The sequence below is a fragment of the Pseudonaja textilis genome, chromosome Z (assembly GCF_049901715.1).
Source record: "Pseudonaja textilis isolate UNSWEBS1 chromosome Z, rPseTex1.2, whole genome shotgun sequence".
In the NCBI taxonomy this organism is placed as follows: Eukaryota; Metazoa; Chordata; class Lepidosauria; order Squamata; family Elapidae; genus Pseudonaja; species Pseudonaja textilis.
The window spans coordinates 88,196,225-88,215,325 of record NC_142008.1 but is presented as its reverse complement, the minus strand read 5'-3'; the positions used below and the strand labels follow the sequence as shown (position 1 = coordinate 88,215,325).

Genomic DNA, 19,101 nt, shown 5'->3' with positions numbered 1-19,101 from the left:
ATGAATATCAAAGCCCCACTCTTACTGCCATGAGGTGGGCCTTAATTGTGGCTCTGATCTGGGTCCAGCCAGCTTGATGACAATATTTCATTGATTTTAAATATTAATTATGACAATAAAACAACTGGCAGTTTATTTAAAAAATATTCCTAATCTGAAGTAATGTAGATATAGATTTGTATTTATGTGGAAGCCAACTTCCATGTAAAGTATAATGACTCCGCCTCCTAAGCCATCATTTCCCATGTTATTTTCACTTATTTCACCTAGAACATTGTTTCCTGAATCCAGCTAGTGAACCTCAGGAACCTAGTTAAAAAGAGAGAGAGAGAGAGAGAGAGAGAGAGAGACAACCCTGGAACCTGTAAGTCTGTACATACCGAAGTGAAAGACACAAAGACAGTTTGCTCAGGACCTTGGATAGCTCTGAGGCTGCCAAAGCAAAAATGGATCCTAAGCCATGTTTATTTCAGCACCGAGTTGAGAATTTCTACAAAGAGGAAAATTTATCGAAGCGTATACAATGGTCATGTCCTGAAAAACAGTTCTCCTTTCTCCTTCTATTTCATTGCCAAAGCCTCAATAAACCCCACCCGCCCACCTGTTGACGCACATTTGTGTTTGTGTGGCTCCAGGTTTGATATGGACAGCACTGACAATGGGAGCCCTGGGTCGGACAAGGGAAAGGCCCTGGACAGATCTGTAGAGGACCTCAGCAGAAGCAATTGCTCTCCCACACAGGGTTCCATCAAAACAAGGCACTTGACTGTCAGGTAACCAAATGAAATTCGGGTAGGTTTTCTTCAACGACTTTCCCACTTCTGAGATGAAGCATATGGGACAGGAAGAGAAGCAGTCCCATTTTATATTCTCCCTACACAACAAACTGCTCTAGAAAATCAAATGCAAAAATTATGCAAAAGCCAGCAAGATAAGTCTTCAACTGCGCCCCCCCACCAACCTTTTGGGCACCGTGGAGAGAGGATTTTCCATGGACTGCAAAGGTGTGGTTTCATGTGTTGCCTGTATCCCACGTATGGGGCTTCACTTGTTTGCATGGCCCGGTTTCTGGCATGCTGCAGACTGGTGCCAGTGCATGGACCAGGGATTGCGACCCCTGTCTTAAGTTTTGGCACATGTTAAAAAGCCTTTGCTTTAAAGTACCATTGACTATAATATAAGCACTGTGGAAATCAGAGGCCATCTCAGTTAGTACAAGTCACAAATTCTTACTCTTTTAAAACATGCCAGAATGATGCCAGATGAAAGAATTGAGTGACAGAGGATGGCAGGCTGATTAGGTGTAGGTTGTTTATTTATTTGTCTACGTATATACAAATATATATACTGGATGAATCTCAGAACCTTCATCTAAAACAATCAGAAATATTTTTAATTTAAGCTAGCTCCAAGTTTAAATGGAATAATGAGATTAATTGCCGTTTAAATTGAGCTCACTAGGAAGCAGTATTAAGAAATGCCGTACTCAGATTGTTTTCAGTTTTTTTTTAATTACTGTAGACCCTCTTAGTATTCAAACTGAAAGCTCTGATCCAATCAGATTTCTTAATATATATAAAAAAAACCTTTTCAAGAGATTACTCATTTTTCAATTTCTAGTTTTGAAATTAAAAGTCTAATTCTCCAGCAATGCAAAGGACATAGTATGCACTGTTCTTTCTCCAGAAAACAATGTCTAGAAAAAGAGCCAGGTTATAATTAGAAAGTTTTTAAACATTTTCTTGCACCTAGGGTTACTATATTAAGTAAACCAACCTAAAATAATACTATAGAGTCATGCATAATCTAGTTTCTAAACTTTTCACATCTATGATCACCTCAAAAGTAGTGCTTTAAATGACAAACCTAAGAAGATGGGGGCCTGTTCGTGTTAACTGCTAACTTTCCAACAAACTTGCAAAATTGGTTCTTCTTTTTCTCTTCTTTCTCTCATCTCTGTCCTAACTCCTTTTCTTTCTCCTTATTCTAACCTCACACTTCTTTTGCATGCTTTCATTGGGGAAATGCCTCATGGTAGGTACCCAGATGTTGTCTTCCTGGATAGGTGAAAAATAGTTGATGTAGTTTGCGGTAATCAGCTCCAGAGAGATTCAATACTATGATCTATTGGATCATGGTGTATAAAAAATATGTATGCCTTTTCTCTTTCGCATTTGTTTTTGAGAGGCAAAATCATACATTAAGACATTAATCGAGATGTGGCCTAGCATCTCTTAGGAGTGCACCAAAGAGCCCTTCAATGCTTTGTTAATGTGATTTCCTATGCAACTTTAGAAGCCTTTCTCTCTACTTACATTTCAGAAGTGAACTTAAAAACCAATACAATACTTTCCTTCAAGACTGGAGGGGCTGGGCCTTGTGATTCAATGGGCTAAATGCTATAACCGAGTTCTTAGGCTAACCAGCCTTTTTGTTACATTAAGGGCCTGATGGTGTTGACCTTGGAGAATGACTGACTTAACTGACCCAAGGTGGACTCCCAGTCTTGCTGGCAAATTTTTTCTCTCTCCAAACTTGGGATATACAGTGCTAAAAACTGTCACTGGGAGGGACAGGGAGGCGTCCACCTGAAGCATCCTATTTTTCCCTCCTGTCCTGCAGGGTTGCATTCTTCCACCTCCTTCAGGTGTTGCCATTTGAACCAGCAGATCCAAACATTCTTTCAACACCCCAGCATCCCCTCCTCCAGCGCCCCTGGCACCGAGCAGGACTGTAAGCCCAGGCCACCTGTCAACTCTTACTCACCCCGGTGAGCCTCTCCCAGACTTCATGAGATGAGAACCCTCTCCCCCACCAATGCAACCAAAGGGTGTAGGAGTGGCTGGGCAAGGACACGCTCACCCGTCTTGCACTTTTGTGTTCATGCACAGGCACGCCAGATACTGAACATTGGGTGCCTTGAGGGCTGGAAGTTTTTGCTAGTTTAAATATCCCAAATAAGGCAACCCATCTCCAAAAGTTCAGTCACTTGAAAAATCTGCATGCTTAGATTTTCATTGTTTTCATAGTCATCCCAAGGGGTTTTTGGTTTATTCGTATTGGCTTTAGTTTTTTTGTTGCTACTATCATGAGGCTTAGGGAACTGGCTGAGATGTACAGAGGTTGTGAAAAGGGAATGTTGAGTCATCAAATGAGCCTGAAATTTTGCAAAAATAATGTAGTTTCATCTTGCTTGTCTTCAGTCATGACATCTAGGAACCTTTTATAAGGCTGATGCCAAAGCCACCAGTTTTTCAGAATCTGAAGAACTGTTACCAAGATCCCTCCTCTTTATTGCCCTTCAAAAATATCCATGTGAAAGGCTTTTCTGTAGTCTATCAGCTCCGTTCTTGAGTTTTTTTTTCCAGACTTAATCATATGGAAGCAGCAATGCCCTAGAAACTGAACTGGAAGTCTTCACTGGTGACAATATCCTCTAGGCCAGAATTGTTGCCTTCCATATATGTTGGACTTTCACTTCTATAATATCCAGTCAGTCACAGCTAGAGATTATTGGGACTAAAGTGTAACACAGCTGCAGGACAACAGATAAGGTTATTCCTAGAAGCTATTTGTATTGGAAACTTAGAAGGAAAGGAACATTTAAACTACTAACCTGCTACTAATGCTGACTCTGCTGCTCTCCTTCAAATTCTTCTCCTATGCTATTCTTTATATTTTTGGACTGTTGTACGAGATTGACATCCACTGTCATTGAGCTGTTTCTCCCCCTCCCCCTCTCCCACTTTAAATTTATTTCTACCCCAGACTCAATCCGGCACACAGCAGGAAGGCATTACGGAACTCACGCATTGTCAGCCAGAAGGATGATGTTCACGTGTGCATTATGTGTCTCCGTGCCATTATGAATTATCAGGTAATTGAAGAAGAGGATAAGAAAGATGAAAGTTTCCATGTGTAGGAAATAGATGTCTTGGGAAACACATATATAACATTGGGAAGGGATTTTGAAACTTATCTAGATTTCAGAATTTATGAAGGAGGAAAAGAAAACCAGGAAACCTGTACCATACAAGAAAACCCATCCCCAATATTTCCAGGTAGGGCTGGAAAGTTTCCCATTTGAAGAGATAGTCTGAATAAACCAATGTCCAATATTGGGCAGTTTTCTAATATGTCATCTCAAATGACCCATAAATCAGGTGTTAGGAGTAATATGGCTATAAGCATTCTTAGAAAAATCCTAATGTTTTAACTTTAGAATATTGGGTTTCATTGTTTTGCAGTTCTCTGAGATCATGAGTTGTGAAATACAGAAGATACAATCTAGTGTTTTCTAAAATTGTTGGACTCTGTTATCTGTAATTAGGAAATGACCTGCTTGCATGGAGCTTTTAGTCATCAACATGTAACAGACATTTGGTTTTTGGCCACAGTATACAAATTGAAAAGCCCTTAAAGTCGTCAGTGGTGCTTGTTGCAAACCAATGTTAGATTTGATGAACCACCATTTTATTTATTTGTTTTTTAAAATATTTATGCAACTGCTCATCTTACATCAAACTCGGTAGCTCACAATCAAAAATTAAAACAACATAAACTCCATATTAAAATTTTTAAAAGCAAACATATTATAAATTTAAACACTAGAGTTTTCCTTACAATACAGGCAGATTTGTACAACCTGCCTGTAATGACTTCTGATAGGTAGGTAGGTATGCCTATGAAGCAATTTTATGTGATATTTTGCACTATTATTTTTGAAAGGAAGATGTTACCCAGTAGTGCTAGTCCCAGCAGACATGGCTGTGGGAATTGGTGGAATGCTGTCAGTTTATATATCCCAATATTTCAGCAACTATCAAATGTTTGGGGAGGCTCTGCTGTCTTAAGGAGTTTGGCTTTCTAAACTTTTATATATTATTGTTAAATGACATCACACAAAATTTAAAATATGAAAGTGTGTGTGATTTTAAAGCTCTTTATGCAAAGAAAAGTTAGGTTCATAATTATTACTTGAAAATGAGTAACCAGCAGTTTGGCTTGCCACAACCAATCATGTCCACGTGACCTTAGCTTACTAAAAAAGTATGTTCTTTGAATCTCTCTGTAATTAAAGAGCCATGCCTGTGTGTGTTTTCACTTTCAGTCATCTAGATTCACTTCAACTGCTAATTTGAGCTGCTAACTTTCTCACTTCTCCCTTAGTCTGGATTCAGCCTTGTGATGAACCATCCAGCCTGTGTAAATGAGATCACACTGAGCCTCAACAATAAGAATCCCAGGTAGGAATTCTGTCCTCCTTTATGGTTATCCTTCTCAGTCTGAATGATTATGTTAGCCAGTTGCTATCCCTGTCAGTGTCAGATATGAATTCATATATCATTTCTGCATTAAATTCTATTTTTATTTTAAAATATAATATCAAATGAGAGTTTTCTAGAATACATTACTTTTCAATATATTTTCTAAAAATGTGCAGTCTGTGGCACTTTGGCATGTATTTTGAGTTGAGAATGTAAGTGTCACATGGCACAAATGTTTGAGAGGCATGGAGCAGGTTGCTTCACTTCACAGTGCTGATTGCAATACAAACCAAACAAAATCCAGAAGCATCCTCACTTGTTCTCAGTATTCATTCATTTAGTTTTATGGAGTAAGTTACTAGAACTCGGGATTGCTTAAATGTCATAGTATGCTGAATAATAGTTCATATTAGCGCAAAGAATGCAATATTGGTATACTAGTAGTAAGGAATATGGAATATACCTTCGTTCAACAGAGAGATTCACACATTGCTTAAAATTGTAATGTAGTTTAGCTGTCTTTGCCTTAATGTGTTATGCAAGTCTAATCATCCACCTGCCTGTCTGTCTGTCTGTCTATCATTGGCCTCACTCTCTTCCAAGTCTGCCTATTCCATTCTTAGACTCTATTTTCTTTGGAAAAATGTAAAATCTTCTCATTGTCTTCCACAATTCAGAACTAAAGCTCTTGTCCTTGAGCTGTTGGCTGCTGTTTGTTTGGTCCGAGGAGGTCACGACATTATTCTGGCTGCCTTTGACAACTTCAAAGAGGTTTGTGAGTTCTATCTACTTGTTTTGTCACGGGTGTTTATTTATTTCCTTCAAATGGCAGTAAATTAGTCTTGATATTTCTTTTTTCTATCGAGTGGACCCCTTCTCAAAATATCTATCAGGACTAGTGCCAAAATATACTCTAGAACACGGGTGTCAAACTCACGGTGTCACGTTGCCATCACATGATGTTTCGTGACATTTTTCCCATTTGTGGAGCTGGGGTGATGTGGCCTGCATGTGACACATACGGCCCAGGGGCTACCAGTTTGACACCCCTGCTTTAGAAGATTATGCGTTAATTGGCCGCATTGCTTAATGTTCAGACTCTTTTATCTTTTCAAAATTGCTCCAGTGCAAATTATTCAATTTTGCTGTGAGTTTGTTTGAAACTGATTGGTACATTTCATTGCTACCTTACACAAAGTTCCAGCAGGATAGCAGAGGAGGAGGCATAGCACAGAGGAAGCATTCCCAGGACAGTTACTATGTGGAATAACAGATCCTGACCTTCTGTAGAAGCAGATCAATAATTATTTGTTTCTCAGAAGAAACTTTTCAACTGTAAGAGTGTAACATACTTTCGGATTTAAATCTGTGTGAGCAGAAGGCGATGTGCAGAGGCTGTGAAATGGGATAAATGTGAGGCCACAGCCATAGAAACTAATTCCTTATATTCTATTCTTGGATAGCTTTGCTGTTACTGCCTGAACATTATTCAGCCCTTGCCCAAGTGAACTGAAGTGCTAAGAGCTGAAGAATGAAAGCAGAGGTTTTAAAAGCTTCCACATTTTTTGTTGAAATTACGTTTCCAATGGCTTTTAAAAATGAAAGCAGAAGGAATACAAGAAGATATGTCTTCTCACTATAATGTAGTATGTACATATGAATAGTGAAAATGAATATAGTATCCATATATATGATTTAAAAATAATTTTGTATTTTGCACTGTTCCTTTTAAAATGCAAATTGAATCACTTGGGAGACAGAGTGGGAATTAATGAAATCACAGCAAGTCTTTCTGCCCTGCCATCCAGAAAAAAAAATATTTTTCATTTCAAGCTTGTGATTGCATCAGGAGGAAATTACCCATTTTTGCTTAACTTGGTTTTTAAGATATTCCTTGGGAATCGCTGGAGATGTTACAAAAGCCTCCGGAATACACTAAACAAACAAACAAATAAATAGAAATAGACGGGAAAGTTGGATTTTCATACTGCTCTCTGTAAATTGACCCATTGATATCTGACAAGAGACGACTTAAATTACCCAGGATGGTAGGCAGTAGAACAGGTGGTTTGCACTAAAAGTTTTTTAGAAGTGGGGAATTCTACTTACTGACAGAAAGATGCAAACTGATCCTATTCCTAAGATGGCTGAACAGTCTACAGTTGGCCCATAAAGTGGCTCATGAGAATCAGGCTTTAAAACAAGATTATTGAAATAAACTCAGAATACCAGTTAATTTAGCAGATATTAAAATAATGACCATCCTTAGAGAGCAAATGCATTAACTCAAAATCTGTTTAGGTCACTGAGCTTACTGGAATGAATACTAAATACTGTAATCTTCCGGTACCTATCAGGCTGCCAAGTATTCTGTTGTTCTAGAAGCAAATTCTTATAAATAAGTAATTATGAAACATTTATCACCACTGAGAGTGTGGCGACCATTGAGGGCTTTTGTCAGCCCTATCAGGTGGACCGGTTAGGAAACACAGCAAATAAGTTAATTATACATTACTGTAAAGCTACACTCACAGAATCTTGCAAATCCCATCATCTCCTTTATAGCCTGAGAAATTAGAGAGGGTCTCTTCTAAGCTCATTGCACTGTCCGTTATCTAGCTGCAGGCTATGATGTCTCTTATCTGGTTATTCTCTAGGCAGCATCTTTGCCTTATCTCCCAAGGTTTTTCCCACATGCCATCACAGTTTTATATTTACAGCCATCTGAAATGGACTGAGTCTATATAAGGGTATTTGGCTCTTTTGTGGGTTCAAAATACTTTCTGGAAAAGGTTTCTCCATTTAGAGATGGAAAGCAGTGCATCTGAGCATTTCGAGCATCTTAAATTACAAGACCAGGGCTGCAAAAATTTGGGTGGCCAATAGAAAATGTAACACGCTGCTGCTCTCTAATAATCATCTGGATTTTTGTAATCAGATCTCTTAGCTTATCTATATTATAAGTGGTAATTGGGCAAAAGAGGGGTAACAGCCTCCCAAGGAAGCACACTTTTTCCCCACATCTCTTATCAGCCACTACCCCTAAATCAACATCAAACATAGGTAGAGGAGCTGGCTGCATTGGTAATACTTGGAGCAGTAATACAATTTAAACTACATAACTAGTTAATTGTCACTTTTAGTAAGACAAATCAAATGGTAGTACCGTTACAAACATCTCATTTCAGAATTGTGCTAAAATTGTCGTGATTTCCTGTCTAAAACTATCATGGCTCCCATTCCAAGGAAATACGGGAAAGGGGTTTTCGACTATTCCCCCACGGAAGTCATTTTTCAGGACATAGGAACTAGGATTGGTGGCTTTACACTTTACTGAAAGAGTAAAGTAAGTGAGAGAAGATAGGAAACATGTGACATGGCAAAAGTTGGGCCAGCCAGCTGATAAGCAATGAAACACATAGTCAAATAGCATTACTATAACTGCTGAAGCTTACTAATCAGGATAGCGCTATAGCGGTGTATACAAACTGAGACTCAAAGCCATGTGTGTCCACAAACCTTCTCTCGGGAGAACGGTCTGCCAAACTACAATTTCAAATGTGACAAAAGGGGCAAAAACAAATATTAAACTATACACTATACATACACTATAATGGGGGGGGGGGGGCTGGTCCCACCTATTTTATCTTGATCTCACTAATTCTTTGGAATGCCACTAACAACATGTAACAAAGGCTAAACCATTATTGTTCTCTCAAAAGGCTTGCTAAAATCCTTTGGACTTGTCATCTAATCCTCCACAAACTAATTAAAACAAAAATGTTTTAAGCTGTGAGTGGTTCTATTTTTGTTGTCTGCTATGAAAGCACAGAGAATAAAATACTTGGGTTTGGTTGCTAGAAGCTACTAATATGTATATAAACAGTTTAAACTCTCTATTGCCATGGCAGGTAGGCAGTGTCCATCAAACAGAATATCTCCCCTTTCTCTCCTTAAAGGTTTGTGGTGAGAAGAACCATTTTGAAAAGCTGATGGATTATTTCCGAAATGAAGACAGCAACATAGATTTCATGGTAAGAAAAGGCAGCAGAGGGGCTGGTTGCTTGGTCGCCCATAAGACTTCCTCCAATACTCTTCTCAAACAGGCACACTCTGCCGGGAGATTAGTTGCTGTTCATGCCATGTTTCCTATTTGTAATTAACAAAGAATTAGGTACATGATTTACATTTATGCAGTAATTCATGCTTCGGGGTCAGAAAAGCAACCCTCAAAAACAACGTATCAGCCCTTATGAAGGCCCAGGTTGGAGAAATCTTGCAGAAACTGACAGTATGACAAACAATATCTCTACCTGTATTGGGCTTAGGTAAAATCTTTAGCATGCCTTCTGAATCATTTTCAAAGCATGTTCCGTCTTAGTAAGAGCTCAATAAAGCATCATTACAATTATCAATAATAAGCGGCTTAAAATTAAATCAACTATGTAATGATATTTCCCATAATTAAAAAAAAAAACCTCACTGAAACTCTCAGTATCAGTAAACACTTTTTCTAATTTTCAAAAAAGCCCAAAGTTATTGTGTATGTGTGTATGCGTGCGTGCGTGCGCGCACTCGCGCCTTCAAATCCATGTTGACTCCTTATGGCTGCTCAGGCAAGTCCTGCAGTTTTCTTCACAAGGTTTGGAACTGGCTTGCCATTGCCTGTTTCCTAAAGCTGAGAGAAAGTGATTGGCTCCATGTCACCCAGTTGGCTTTATACCTATTTTAGGAATAGAAGTCACAGTCTCTTAGTTTCTATTCTGACTAAAAATAGGATTTAGTCAAAATCCTGCAAGGTAGAATTTATTTATTTGGGCATTTCTCTGTCTCTGTCCCACCCTCCCTCCTCTCTCTCACCATCTCTCACCTTTTACCCTGGTCTATTAACCACTACACTAAACAGGTTCACCCAAAGTTAATATCTAATTATTTAAAAAATATAACTGATGTATATGTATGTAGGGATGTAATAAGCAAAAAGTATGAAAACCAAGTAACAAAAGTGTACAAGCCAAGACAGTCTTGATCCACCAAAATCCCAGCTCTTCAAAATTATAAGTCCTCTAGAAAGCTCACTTTTTCTTCTCCATTCCCAAACATCTAGGTGGCTTGTATGCAGTTCATCAATATTGTGGTTCATTCTGTGGAGAACATGAACTTTCGTGCCTTCTTACAATATCAGTTCACACAGTTGGGACTTGATGAGTACCTGCAGGTATGTGGTTATATTTTAATGGTTCTTAATTTCACCTTAATTGTTCTTCATTGGAAAAGTGCTTAGAAATTCTGAAATGTATACCACTGCTTGAAACAAGCAATAGACATTAGTTAACACAGCAAAAATGTCTTATTACTCAGAATAAGAAATAGTAATGGGATATTTGTGTGCTTCTCTACCTAATTTGTTGATGTTGTTTTATTACTTTTGGAAATTGTTCTCTATATGTTGATAGAACTTAGAATAAATGCCCTCATAGCTTTATTTGCCTTTTTATTTACTTTCTTTATAAACAGCACATTTCAATCTAATTAAGCATTCATTTTAAAACTGAAGCATTAATCTATATTATATACTATTTGAATGAATAAAAAATTATGCAATAAATTTGGAGGTGATAAGAGCATTTTCCAAAAATGTTTTGGGAAAATTTTCTGCCCTGGTTCTTTTAGCGAGCTTATTTGGGTTTTGTGTCATAAAACAACAACAAAAAATAATGCCTATATACATTTTATTTAAAAAAAAAAACAGAAGAAAAAGAAACATGTTCGGATGGATCATGTACTGATATTTATAATCCAAAAAGTTTATATTGTAAAGCAGGGGTTTCAAACTGGCAGCCTGTGGGCTGGATGTGTCATGTGCAGGCGACGCCCACCCCAGCTCCTCGAAGGGAAAAAACGTCGCGAAACATCACGTGACGGCAGCGCTGCGAGTTTGACACCCTTGCTTTAAAGAATGATCATCCTGGCCCAACTTTTAAATCAAGGTTTCCTTCCTGTGGTTTTAACAGAAGCTGCGTTGTACGGAAAGTGATAAACTGCAAGTGCAGATCCAAGCCTACCTGGATAATATCTTCGATGTTGGTGCCTTGCTGGAGGAAACCGAGACCAAAAATGCCATTCTGGAACACATAGAGGATTTGCAAGAGGAAGTTGGTCAGGTAGGGAGGGGGCTGACTGAACAAATCCTGTGGACAATGCACATCTTAAGATGGTCAAGAAGCAGCAATTCAGGAGGGTGAGGAGGTTGGTGACAACCAGGTCACTAGGAGAATGTATTCCATTCCTGCACGTGAAGTTCATATGCACAAAGTTCATCCTTGCTTGAGTACATAGGGTATTTGTTGACTCTGCTTTACAGTTGTGTCCCTCCCAAAACATATTCTCAATACATTGATTCTTTTCACAGCTCACTGAGAAACTCCAGGATGCAGAAAATGAATCTGAGGCCAAAATTGCTGAGCTAGAGAAACAGCTGTATCAGTCACGCAGTGAGTTGGAGATCCTGAAAGCAAGAACAAGTGATGAGCCGGTACGGAAAAGTGTTAGGAGAACTTTTGATCAGAATGGATTTCAAAATAAGATTAGGGAAAGAAATTACATTCTTTGTTATCAGCATACCACATTTCAGGTTGTTGCACTCAAACCCTAGTTGATATTGACACTGTGTGTTTCAATTTTTTAAAAAAATCTACGTCTACTGCATACATTTTAAAACTATCACATGGAACTCATGTACATGCAGCCTCTTGCATCACCATCTCATTAGAAGTGGGAAAAGAAATGCAAAGCATTTCAAGCTAAAACATTCTGGATCTGAAACATCCCCTTCCAACTTTATAAAGGCTGATCTTACAAGAAGAATTCAGGCTCACCTCAACCTTATTTGAACAGATCTAACCTCAAAATAGATTGTTCCAGCTGTGCAACTAAAACCAGATTCAGAAATTCTGGTAAGCTCAGAATCTTTGAAATAAATTGCATACGTAATTAGGAGATCTGCTGCATCAGGCCAAGTATCCACTTAACATAGTCGCCCCTCCACAGAGCTCGCAAGCTGCCCATGGGCATATATGTAAAATTAATTGGAGGTGATGGATGATGAAGGTCTTCTAAATAGTGGAATAATATTAATGTGCTCAACATAATTACTATGTACACATGAAAGGGCTGATCTGATTATTCACTCTTTCTCTCACCTTTTTTTCTCCGCAACAATCAGTCTGGAGATGGCTAGTTAGTGATTGGTCAACTGATTAGCCATCCCAGTTTAATTCTCCTAGCTGTCACAAAAATTAGTTGGAAATTTGTATCCTTTCTACCCTCAATTCCTGGCTTTTAAATGTATTTATTTATTTGCTTGTTTGTTTTATTTCCTAAAGTTTAAAAAAATGTGGTGCAGGTAGCTCTATAACAGCCAGTCATGTGGCTAGTTTCCTCACTCTTCATTTCTTTCTTTCTTTCTTTCTTTCTTTCTTTCTTTCTTTCTTTCTTTCTTTCTTTCTTTCTTTCTTTCTTTCTTTCTTTACTTCCTCCCTCCCCCCTCCCTCCCTCCCTCCCTCCCTCCCTCCCTCTTTCTTTCTTTCTTTCTTTCTTTCTTTCTTTCTTTCTTTCTTTCTTTCTTTCTTTCTTTCTTTCTTTCTTTCTTTCTTTCTTTCTTTCTTTCTTTTGCTGTATTTCATCCCCCAGGAAGCAAAAGGGCATAGGAAAACCAGTAGAGGAAAAGTGAATAGAAAGGCTTCATTTTTGTGGAAGACATTAAGCCCATTTGAACAAAAGAAAGTTAATTTAGTCCCAAATTTCTTTTGGAGCAAAAATTAAATCTCTCAAGATTACTTGAGTGGATTGATTGAATGGGTTATATTGTTTGCCCAACATATTAATCTTCCCTGTGTCATGATCAATCATGAAAATAGGGATATTTGAAATTCAGAACCTGTCACATTGATATGGGCTACGTTAATCTCTTAGGCGTATCTATATCCTTCTATATTTTTCCCTCTGATATGTTTAACTGATATGAGCTAGTGAGCTGTATAAAATGCATTTTTAAAAAATTCTAATAAGCCCAGAATATTTTTCTTAAAAAATAGGAAAATAAATATCAAGTTCATACCATAGCAGTATATTCAAGATCTTAGAAAATAAACCCCACTCAAATTCAGAATAATAGAATAAATTTGTTAGGTTTTTTATTCAAAACTCTCTAAACTTTTTCTCACAGAAGCTGGATCAAGTCAGCAAAGTTAACAAACCAGGAAGTCCTTCTTGGTCCCCAATGCAGCTTCCACAAGAATCAAAAATACCTCCGCAATACTTTGCCTTGGAGCAAAACCTGGAAGAACTAGAAGACAGAGGTTTTATCAGGATTCAGCGGGGCCCTGACAGTGACATCATCATTGGCATTGAGGTCATTCCTGTTGTTACTATTGAAGCATCTTCATCAACTAGCACAGGTACACCCTAATGGGACAAGCAAGGTGAAGCCTTACTTGGAGCATTTTGCAATATAAACAAAGAATTAACATATTTTAGAATGTATTTTCTGCTGTTGGGTATTGTTTATGATTGCAATTCTTTGGTACACCCAATATAGTAATTTTTGGTCTGACCTCTCATTACACAAAATATTACCTAGGACAAGAAATATAGTGCTTAGTTCTACAAATTAAATGTTAATCTACATATGAAGCAAATGAGTTAAAGAACCTTAAACTTTGTATACAAAGAGGATAAAAATACTGAACTTTATTCATACATATATTTCTTTAGTGACTCCAAAGAATTTGAATTTCTATTCTGCTGGCAGAAATTCCAGAGGGAAACAAGTATTTCTGACAGAAGCCAAACATTACGTTTATCAGTAGTGTTTATCAATCAATTGGATAGTTGGGCATTTTTTACAAGTTCTTTTTTTATAGCCACCACTCTAGTGGGCAACCATAATAAGTAAATAAATAGACAGGTGTGAGTTGTGCTGTGCAGCAAATAGATTTTTTTGCCATTTTAATTGTGTTAAATTTCCCATCTATTTAATACATTAAAAAGTGTAACCCCCAAATTTCCAAAGTGCCCCTGATAGTTCATCATTCACAACTTTGAGAAACCATTTATGAATACATCCATATACGCAACTAGCAGGTTAAGGACAAGAATGGTTTAGAACTTTTTCCTCCTCAGTTATGTATATAATAGAAGATTTGTTTGTTTGTTTGTTTTGCATCATTTTGTCTTAATGCATCATTTTGTCTTCCTACCATTCAGGTAGGAAACACTCCAATTTGAATTGCTCCAACCCATCGACATTTGTCCTATATGGTCTCCCAAATGGCCCATTTCCTGGAGACCACTCTGTGATATGCAGTAGCTAAGAAATCATCATTTATCACACAGGAAGAAATATTTTAATACGGTTGTCTCATATATTTTCTCTTTCCCAACAGATTTAGGCAGGATTATTTTCCAATGGACAGGAAGGCATTTCTCACATCTGTTCTGTTTTCTTTCAGATTATCCCTCCCTATCTACATCTCCTGTCCCTACTCTTGCTCCAGAAATACCACCTCCACCACCTCTACCTTCCATGAAAGGCAGTGATTCTGTGGCTTTCCATTCTTCTCAAGAGGAGGAGCTATCACCTATTCCAACTCCCCTTCTGCCACCGCCACCACCACCCTTACCAGGGATCATTGAGCCTCCACCTGCCCCATCACTGCCTGGGGTTGTAACTACACCTCAAGCTCTATCAACACCTCCTCCACCACCTCCTCCACTACCATCCCTCTTAACATTTGGTGGCCCAGTTGGTGCTCCTCCTCCTCCTCCTCCACCACTTTCTCCCATGATTGATGGAGCAACTTTGCCAGCAAGTACAATAACTACAGGTAACTTGTATACATTATAGTAGATCTTTCTTAAACAGCCATTCCATTGGCATAGTACAATATATATTTATTTACTTCTCTCTTGAGATCAGAAGCTCACAAAAGAATTGTGAATTTAATCATGTATAAATTTTTCATCAGTCAATAAATCAATGAATCTGCATGGAAATAAAACTAGAAATCTCATACATTGTTCTGTTCCTAATACAAGAAAAACATTCTTTGAATTTAAAAATACTGACGTATATGGTTCCTTGGGTATCTTATTGTATATAGCAGAAAAATAAAATTTAAATATTTAAAATAACTATATATAAATAATATATCCATGTATTTTGGAGCTGAGTTACTTCTTCCGAGCTGGTATTTTCATTCTGCACTTTTATAAACATTTCCATTTAAATCATAATATGTAATTATGAAGAAATGGATTTTTAAAGTTAATCTAAAGCGTCATTTATAGGTTCATGCATTTAATTAATTAATAGGACAATTCTAAACTGGACATGTCTACTCAGAACCCCAATGAGCTCAGTAAAACTCACTGAACCTAACAGATTTTCAGCTTAACATTCCTAACATCTTCTTTTTTCAATTTCTCTTTCTTAAAATATCTTATGACCATATTTTATGATCATACAATATTACCAAGCTTTTCCTCAATAACAGAGGCAGCAACCTTTTAAAGAAATTAAAGTTGAGATCTTTCATCTCCAAATTCTAGCTTTTAGCCTGAAGAATATTCAAAGCTAGAATTAGGAAGTGAGTAGAATTTATATTCTAGGATGAGAATTGGCTTACCTCTATTTAGTTATTGCATTTATTTCTTGCTTTTCCTTATAATGGCATTCATTAAAAAAAAAGAATTATGCTGAAAGACAATGATTGGGTTCAAATGTTGTGCTAAACAGATGTATGTATGTATGTATGTATGTATGTATGTATGTATGTATGGTATTCAACTTTGTTCAGGTATTTTCCCACGTCATTATAGTTGTGCTTTTAAAGTTGTAGCAACGTTTCAGCAGAATCTCATCTGCCATCATCAGGCTTCTGTATTGTGTTCGACAAACCGCTACCTCAACCCCCACTCCCACCATCTCAACACCAACCGCTACCTCAACACCCAATCCCACCACCACCCAGCACAGATAAACTCCATGGCCACAACACTAATCGCCAGAACCAAATGCCTGGCAGACAAGACACACATAAAGACTGAACTATGCACCCTGACTAAAGTACTGACAGCTAACGGCTTCCACAAAAGCAAAATCACCGGCTTGATCCACAAAAACACACTGAAACATGAGGAAGACCTAGAAAATGAACAGACCTATGGAACAGCTGTCCTGCCCTACATAAGAGGTACTACAGACAAAATCAGTAAGATACTATACAGGCATCACATCAAGACTGCCTTCAAAACAGACAGAAAAATAGCAGCCATCCTAAGAAACCCCAAAGATAAAATTGACCTGGAAAACCAAGGCGTATATGAAGTCCCCTATGCATCATGCCCTGCCACATACATTGGACAGACCAATAGAAGAATAAGTACCCACCTGGATGAACACAAAAATGCAGTAAAAAAGCTGGAACACACTTCCTCACTAGTCCAACACATGAAAGCAACAGGTCATAGCATTGACTTCAATGGTACCAAAACCCTAGCCACTATAGAAAACCCCAGCCACAGAATTATCAGAGAAGCCATAGAGATTGAAAAAAGACCTGAAAGCATGAATAGAAGAGATGATTCCACCTGACTGTCAATTATTTGGAAGCCTGCACTCACAAACAAAAAAATCTCCACACCACAAGCCAGGCAAACACCTGGGCACAAACAGACTCCCCCTGATACCTCCAGCTCAAACACACCCCAACCAGGCACTCAGATGAAACCTAGCTTCCTAATAAATGATAGCTGTCCATTTACTTGGAGCCAAGCTGCACTAAAAGCCTCCAATGCAGGAACACAATGTTGCCAGCCAATCAAGACACAAAAAAAAAAGCCACAAAACAGACAGAAGATATTAGAAACACCAAGCAGAACACAGCAAACTCCAAGACCAATAAACACAGGCCAAGACTCCCTACCAATCAGGATGAAGAAAAAAACATTCTGGCACAGCAGTAGGGTAGCCCCAAATTTAAAACTGAAACAGCTATGAAAGTCTGACTCACAGACGAACACAATACAGAAGCCTGATGATGGCAGATGAAATTCTGCTGAAACATTGCTACAACTTTAAAAGCACAACTATAATGATGTGGGAAAATACCCGAACAAAGCTGAATACCATAGATAGATAGATAGATAGATAGATAGATAGATAGATAGATAGATAGATAGATAGATAGATAGATATGGATGTAGATGTAGATGTAGATATATAGATATAGATATATAGATATTCATAGATTTTCACGGGTACAGGTATGCAGGTCTTGGCGTATTCGGATCTTTTCCCGTGTAAGATTGAGAGTATCTTGGCAATGTTTCGATGAGGTCTCACTCACCATCTTTAGGCTGGTGCTTTCAGCTTCATGCTTGTGCGAGCAAAGCGTGATCGGAGCTGCTGTCTCCATATATATACTGGTGGGGAGGTTGGCTGTGTTGTCATTTCTTGATTGGTTGATGGAGTTGATATTTGCAGATTGGCTGGCTTTTTTGTAAGAACATGTGTGGCTGAGGTATTGGCTGTGTGTCTATCAGCCTCCTGTGTTGTAACGACCTGGGTAATGGGCTGTGTGATGACCTTCTGAGTTCTATTGTTTTGACATCCTGGGTCTTGTGCTGTAATCTCCTGGGTTGTTGGCTGTGTTGCAACATCCTAAGGTTTTGTGGTGTATATATAAAACACCTTGAATTATTGTGTGGCCCACATATGGCAGAGATCACACATTACTGCTAAATCATAAACTATACTTCATATATTTTAATTACATATTGGTAAGATAAAATCAGATTTGTGGAACAGTGAGTTTTTGGAGATCCAGGCCTTTTGTAGGGCTTTTCTCCCAGGTGTTCAAGTCTGGAGGTTAGGTTAGCCCTGTTGCTAATGCAGTTTTATGATTAGAAAATGTCATTTATCCAGGATGCCATGGTTTATTGTCTTAAGTGGTGGGTTTTAATTTTTTTGTGTTATGCCAAAGGCCCCTATTGTGAAATGTATTTCCAAATAAATAAGCAACCTTATGGCTTAATATGTTTTGGGAATCAGCCAGCTTCTGCCTTTAGACATTCATGAAATTACATAAAGTGTATAAATTTGAACCTAGGTGTTCTCAATCCAATATTTTATCAATGATTGCTCAACATTCCTACTGGTTTAGAAAGATTTAACCACATCCAGTTTATCACAGATGGGAGTTTCTCTTTCATTTTATGCCCAATCTGTAAGAACACCCTTGCTGAAAAATAAAATTGGAAAGTGACAAATCTCTGAGATGGCAGAGATTTATAAAGTGCTTACAAACTTTTTTATTCATTGGAAGCTGTCAAGATCAAGAAGCCTATACAGACCAAATTCCGTATGCCTGTCTTCAATTGGGTTGCTTTGAAGCCTAACCAGATCAACGGGACCATCTTCAATGAACTCAATGATGAAAAAGTCCTTCAGGTGGGTGCCCCTTTACCTTTTTCCTTTTCCTTTCCTCTTCCGTGCCCACCCAATACATATCACTTTGTTTATTTTGGCTTCTACTTGGTGCAGGAACTTGACATGAGTGACTTTGAAGAACAATTCAAAACCAAAGCTCAGGGTCCAAACAAAGAATTCAGTTCCACAAAGGCAAAGACTTTGCAGAAAGCTCCCGCTAAGGTTTCACTGATTGAATGCAACCGGGCCAAGAACCTGGCCATCACCCTCCGTAAAGGTGGGCTTGATGTCGACAGCATTTGTAAAGCCATTCAGACGTAAGTATGTCCAAATTTTCTCATC

At 38.1% G+C, this 19,101-nt stretch overlaps 1 protein-coding gene across 3 annotated transcripts in view; it reads left to right on the top strand.

Annotated features, from left to right (window-relative positions):
* The window catches only part of FMNL1 (formin like 1), a 91,516-nt gene that overhangs the window by 60,819 nt on the left and 11,596 nt on the right, over positions 1 to 19,101 (top strand). For 2 of the 3 annotated variants that reach the window (XM_087917468.1, XM_087917467.1), the window contains exons 6-17: positions 636 to 773; positions 3,769 to 3,877; positions 5,170 to 5,246; positions 5,945 to 6,038; positions 9,227 to 9,301; positions 10,375 to 10,485; positions 11,282 to 11,431; positions 11,680 to 11,802; positions 13,495 to 13,726; positions 14,780 to 15,154; positions 18,656 to 18,780; positions 18,874 to 19,076. In XM_087917468.1, the coding sequence (XP_087773594.1) occupies positions 636 to 773; positions 3,769 to 3,877; positions 5,170 to 5,246; positions 5,945 to 6,038; positions 9,227 to 9,301; positions 10,375 to 10,485; positions 11,282 to 11,431; positions 11,680 to 11,802; positions 13,495 to 13,726; positions 14,780 to 15,154; positions 18,656 to 18,780; positions 18,874 to 19,076 (1,812 nt within the window). Of the gene's footprint in view, positions 1 to 635; positions 774 to 2,647; positions 2,771 to 3,768; positions 3,878 to 5,169; positions 5,247 to 5,944; positions 6,039 to 9,226; positions 9,302 to 10,374; positions 10,486 to 11,281; positions 11,432 to 11,679; positions 11,803 to 13,494; positions 13,727 to 14,779; positions 15,155 to 18,655; positions 18,781 to 18,873; positions 19,077 to 19,101 lie in introns of all 3 variants that reach the window. The other variant, XM_087917469.1, reaches the window with a different exon arrangement.